At 45.0% G+C, this 5,841-nt stretch overlaps 2 protein-coding genes across 2 annotated transcripts in view; both read right to left on the bottom strand.

Moving 5' to 3' along the window:
- Window positions 1-407, bottom strand: part of LOC102830979 (CKLF-like MARVEL transmembrane domain-containing protein 2-like) — a 9,945-nt gene extending 9,538 nt beyond the window's left edge. Inside the window, exons 1-2 of the mRNA XM_006863636.1 lie at window positions 384-407; window positions 123-308 (exon numbers count right to left, since the gene is read on the bottom strand). Of these exons, the coding sequence (XP_006863698.1) occupies window positions 123-308; window positions 384-407 (210 nt within the window). The remainder of the gene's footprint in view (window positions 1-122; window positions 309-383) is intronic.
- Window positions 408-904: 497 nt separating this feature from the next.
- The window catches only part of LOC102830595 (CKLF-like MARVEL transmembrane domain-containing protein 1-like), a 35,184-nt gene continuing 30,247 nt past the window's right edge, over window positions 905-5,841 (bottom strand). The window contains exons 3-4 of the mRNA XM_006863635.1: window positions 2,806-2,904; window positions 905-1,084 (exon numbers count right to left, since the gene is read on the bottom strand). Of these exons, the coding sequence (XP_006863697.1) occupies window positions 905-1,084; window positions 2,806-2,904 (279 nt within the window). The remainder of the gene's footprint in view (window positions 1,085-2,805; window positions 2,905-5,841) is intronic.

Below are 5,841 nucleotides of genomic sequence, written 5' to 3'. Positions count from 1 at the left end.
GGAAAACACACGTCTGAACTAGCGGCCAAGCGTCCGAAGCCACTCCGGAGCCCTGGGCATACCGGTCACCCACTCCCCGCGCCCCCCACCACCCACCCACGCACATCACCAGCCAGTCTCACCAAACCCAGGAACTTGACTTCGCCGTGCCCCATGATCCAGAATTCTCTGTTGCTTTTCTTTAATTCCCACCGGTACCGGCGACACTTCTTCCTCGTGCCCACTTCATCCTTGGGCTGCGGTGACTTTACCTTTTTGGCCTTCGCATCCTTCTCCTCGGGTTTGTCCGGAGGGGGCGGCGCCCCGGGCTGAGCATCAGGCGGAGGCGGGGGCTGAGCATCAGGCGCAGGCGGAGGCGCAGCGGGCGGGGGCGCGGGGGGCGCCTTGCCCTTAGCCTTGTCTGCCATCTTCGCGGGTCGGAGTCCTTAGGTTTTCACTCGCTGGCTGCCCAGCCTCTCCCGCGGTCCCCAGCAGCTGGTCTGCGAGAGAGCCTGGAGCCCACCGATCTGCTCCAAGGCCGCGCTCAGCCAACGGCCCGCCTGGCCCAGCGAAGGCCAACGCCTGCGCTCTAGGCGCGCGCCAGCTGAGCTTGGAGTCTGCCGGGCCCACCACCCTTCACGTGGAGGTCCCCGCCGCGTGCCCTCTCCGCGGCCACCACATGGCTACTGATTTTGCGCTCAGCTCCCCAGGGCGTGGAGGAGCCTTGCCAGGTGGCCCCACCCCCTACTCCCCGGCTGCAGCCATCGCTCCGGTTGGCGGCGGGAATCCCGGGTCGCGGCCCTTACTAGGGCCATGCTACGTGCAGGAAAATGTAACGCAAATTTGACACAAGGCAACAGGAGGAAGCGAGAACGTCCCGATTTTATGGTCACACGTCGATCCAAATGGTTGGTAGCATCGGAGCTCAGTAGTTGGTGGGGTGGGAGTATGGGGTCGAGGACAGGTGCATCTTGGACTGTCCTAGCCCCGGAGCTGACGTTTTGTTGTCTTTGATTTGCAGCAGTGATTTCAAGGCCGACCTCATCTTCTTGGTGACCACAAAGGCATCGACGCCACACACGACTGCCGCTGCGAGGCACAGAGACTGTCCGGTACAGACCACATATGGGAAGGAAAGGTGGAATTATTTTGTTGCTCACAGCCGCCCCGTTTTGTCACCATCCCCACAAGGGTTTCTTAATCCCTTCTGACCCCCCCTCCTCTACCGCTTGGCATCTGCTGGGTTTTTCTCAGAAGTGGAGGGAGGGGATTTGCGGGGAGGGGGGGCGGTACACGCGATGCAGAGACACCAACGACGGACCAGGGAAGGGTACCGCCTCTCGGGCTCAGGCCTGTGGGTCCTGAGAAAGCCTCAGTGGAAATGGTTCAGGCTGCGTGTGAAGGGGCCTGAAGGAATCTCCAGGGACACCACCGGGGAAGAGGGGAACTCCAGGCATTGGGAAGCTGGTGTGGCCAAGATCCCTGAAGTCAGAGATAGGGATTATGGGATTCTCCATAAAGGGTGATGGTGAGGGTGGAGGGCTGAGGGTGGTGGGAGGCTCAGAAAGCTACAAACAGTTGACTATGCTGTGAATGGAGGCAGGGAGCTGGGGGTAAGGGGTCAGGGGATGGGACCTGTTGTCATCCAAGAGTTGATGGAAAGCTGGTGGTGGCCGTCCCAGCAGGTAGAAAAAGGCTTGAAAGCTGAGCTAGCAGTTTGGGAATCACCCACAACATAGAGCCTCCCAGTGTTCTTGGATGGTTTTCTTCATGGGCACGCGGTCCCTGGCTGCTTAATGAACTTTCCTTAACTAGGTATGTTGCCTCAGTTCATCTCTGAGCTCCCCCAGGGTAGGGCTCTCTATTCCCCAGGTCAGTACTATGGGGCTGACAAATATACGTTGCTGTTGTTTTAATGCCATCAAGTCATTTCTGACTCATAGTGACCCTGTATAGGGTTTCCGAGGAGTAGTTGGTGGATTTAAACTGCCAGCCTTACCTTGCAGTTCAAACCAACCTTGCGGTCCAGTGCTTATCCTATACTAAGACATGACTTGTTCCTTGATTAATTTCTGTCCCCATTGCTTAGCCCTGCCACCCCTTTTCCCCATCTTCTAAGCATTTAATGTGTCAATCCTTGTGCTCTTCTATATGACGAGGGTTTGTGTTCCAGTTTGTTCCAGCCTTGTGGCTCAGGGTGAGGTGTTCTGTACCAATGAAAGGAAAATGATGAGGATTTGACCCTATGCGCTTGACTTCCTCACTTCCTTCTCCATTGTTGTTGTTGCTAAGTGCTGTGGAGTCAGGATCCAACTCATAGTGACCCTGTACAGGGTTTCCGAGGAGCAGTTGGTAAGTTGGATCTGCCAGCCTTTACTGCCCAAATGACTTTGCAGTTTACTGCACTAACCGGTCACACTGGGCTATTCACTTTTGACAGTGCACCTTTTCCCTTTATAGTGACTCTTTGCATCTGTTTTTAAAATACAATTCTCTAGGCCAGGGTGGGGAAAAAAAAAAATCCAAATCCTAGTTGTAGACAAGATTTTGTTCTGACATTTCAGAAATGAGTGTGCAAGATTCCCAAATGGGGTTCAAGAGACTCTTGGGTTTATAAACAACATGGGCTGTTTGGAAAAGGCATATTAGAATCAGAATTTTCATGATCATAGTTTGTACAACTTCTCATCTTCTGAAGAAGTCAATGCAAGGAAGAGATGTGGTGGTGGGGATTTTGTTCTATAAATAAAGTAACAGTGGCCTGCCAGTTCTTTTCAGAGATCAGGGATCCTGATCTTAAATGGAGCGGTGAAGGCCTTCACTTACCCCTCCAATATAGAACAACCTCCTTCTGTTCTTTTCTTGCATCGCCAAGATGGCGACTATGAAAAGGAATGCAGCTGTAATGATGCTGTTCATAAGATCCTGTAACACAGAATTGAGAATTGTCAACTTTACATGAGAAGGTAATTCCACAAGATACTTCATTTGGTCAATTACCCATGTAAAAATGGGTGTCTTTTGAAAACATCCCCTTTGATTTAGAGAAACCATGAAACATGACTTGGTGATTTTGAAGTTGTCTGCAGAATCAGGCTTAACTTCACTAAAGAAAAGAAAAGCTGACGACAGTTTTTCAGACTTGTCTATCAGACTTTTCTTCAAGGGCAGAAGAAAGGGATCACAAAAATATCTAGCATCCTAGAGGCCTAGGGAGCCCTTGTAGTGTAGTGGTTCTGCATTGAACTGCTAACTCCAAGGTCAGCAGTTAGAATCTACTAGCTGCTCCGCTGGAGAAAGATGAGGTTTTCTACTTGCATAAAGAGTTACAGCCTCAGAAACCCTATACAGGGTCGCTATGAGTCAGTACCGACTGGACAGCCCAACACCCCTACTACCACCTAGAGGCCTAGTACAAATTGTTTTTGTTAAGTGCTGTCGAGTCAGTTCCGATCTTTATAGGGTTTCCAAGGAGCAGCTGGTGGGTTTGAACTGCCAAACTTGCTGCTCAGACTGACCTTGCGGTCCAGCACATTATCCTGCAGTGCCATACCACTCCAAATTGACCCTCTGCAATTGGATTTTTTTTTTTGCTTTAACAAACAGAACTTTTCTCATAGTTTAGGAGGCTAGAAGTCTGAAGTCAGGATGCCATCTCCAAGGAAGCCTTTGTGTCTGTGTTGGCTCTGGGGGAAGGTCCTATCTCTTCAGCTTGTTTCAGGGCTCCTTGGAGATCTCCGTGTGGCTTGGCCTCTGTCATTCCCCGTTTCTGCTTGTTTAATCTCTTTAATTTCTCAAAAGAGATTGGTGTAAAATATGCTCTGCACTAATCCTATCTCATTAACGTAAAACAAATATAAACCATCCCCAAATGGGCTTATCATCACAGAATCCTGGCTGGGAATTACAGCATTTTTTTTTCTGGGAAACAATTCAGTTCATAACAGTCATCAATATAGAAATGATGGTCATAAAAATGTACAAATACGTAAATGTATTCAGAGCCAGAGGACCTGAATTTAAAAAAAAAAAAATTTTTTTTTAAAAGAAAACTTACAATTTTATTTTATTGAAAAAATTACAGTAAAACATACACCAACTTTCTACATGCCCGTTTATGTATATATACAGTTTAGTCTTTGAGTTGTACCTCCATTCCCACCCTCCTTTTCTGAATGGTTCCTCGCTCAGTGACAATCTTAATTGCCCCATAGGTTTTACTTTATCTTCTGAATTTCTGTTGTCAGTTTGATCCCTTATAGTTCTTAAAAGAGCAAAATGTTCAGGAAGACATTCTGGTTAAGTTTATATACGGTTTGGTTTTAAGACTTTAGGGGATATTTTGGGGTTAAGAGAAAAGATTTTAATATCATTTCAGGTTTTTGATACTACATCAAAATGTGACTCATGGTAGTGTCTTAAAGATTAGCTAAAATGAAGACTCAAACCCATTAATAAACTTTGTACTATTACATTGAAATAAACTGGTGTCTCTTACAGAGAATGAATTTTTAGCTATGCATAACTTTGCAGTATCATTTGGAAAATATTGCTTTACCAAGTAATGCAGTCTAAAGTCGGCATATGACAATAAACAATATCAAAAGGTTCAAATTTGCCATCACCTGTCTGATGAAACTTGACCACCATGCCAAGTTCATGGTTATCCATAATCCTAATTATTGCATCAAAGCTTGCATTTTGTCATGGCAATAAATACTGTCAGTTGTTTTTTGAAGTGACAGTATTCATTTGAGAAAATGTCTTCCAAAGGCTTACAGTTAAATAGCCAGTGTTTGTTAGTCATTCTTTCAAACAAAAACGTTCTGAAAAAAGTGGTTAGTTTTACCCGTAATTCAATTACACATCTGCAATTAAACTGTCTGGATGTGCAGCAAAGGACAGTAATGGTCCCTCTCATTCTGTCACATGGATTCTAAAGAGTGTTCTCTAGGGCCAAAACTTAATTAAAACAATTACTGCTTCATCAACTACATCCTTAAGTGAAACTTGCATTTTAAGAAAAAAACACAGGTTATGTATTTTAAATTTTGATTTAAAATATAAAATGATTTGGGCTAAGACCCCAACAATTTTCCCGGATGTTTTTGTACCATGAGTACATATGTCAACACAGTAAAACTGGAGATGAATGCCTTAGTATTATTATATCTTTGAATTTAACTGAGCTAATGTTCCACAGTTGTGTACGGTTTTTGGTACTATGTTATCACTTTCATTATTCCACGTAGCTTTTTAATGCTAGCTTTTAAAATTTATTGAAATTTTCTGCTGTAGTCTATTTGCTACTATTGAGTGGTGGGTTTGTCTGTTGATGTTATTCAGCTCCTGTTTCTTCATTCACTTTCTTTCTAGTTGTTGTTCTATCCACCAAGAAGTAGTATATTACCACCTCCAACTATTTTTATAGATGTACTTCTTCTTTTAATTCTAAGTGTTTTCTTTATATATTTTGGGGCTCAGCCTGCTTGGTTATTTTATCCTTTTTTTTAAAATAATATTGCCGCTCCTGATCTGTTTTTATTACTGTTTGGTATTGTATCCCCATCCTTTGATTTTAACCTATGATGCCTGTGTGTCAACATACAGATAGGTCACTTTTAAAATCTATTCTACTATGGCTTTAATTGGATCATTTAATCCATTGCGGGAGAAAGATGAGGCTTTCTACTCCCGTAAAGATTTACACCCTCGGAAACCCTGTACAGGGTCGCTATGGGTCGGACCCGACTCAACGGCACTTAACAACAACAACAACATAATTACAATAGAGAAGAATTTACTTCAGTCATTTTGTCATAAATTTTTTGGCTTGATGAGGTTGATGACTTCTTTGTTCCT

The sequence above is a fragment of the Chrysochloris asiatica genome, unplaced genomic scaffold (assembly GCF_000296735.1).
Source record: "Chrysochloris asiatica unplaced genomic scaffold, ChrAsi1.0 scaffold00055, whole genome shotgun sequence".
NCBI lineage: Eukaryota > Metazoa > Chordata > Mammalia > Afrosoricida > Chrysochloridae > Chrysochloris > Chrysochloris asiatica.
This window is presented reverse-complemented; position numbering and strand designations above follow the sequence as displayed.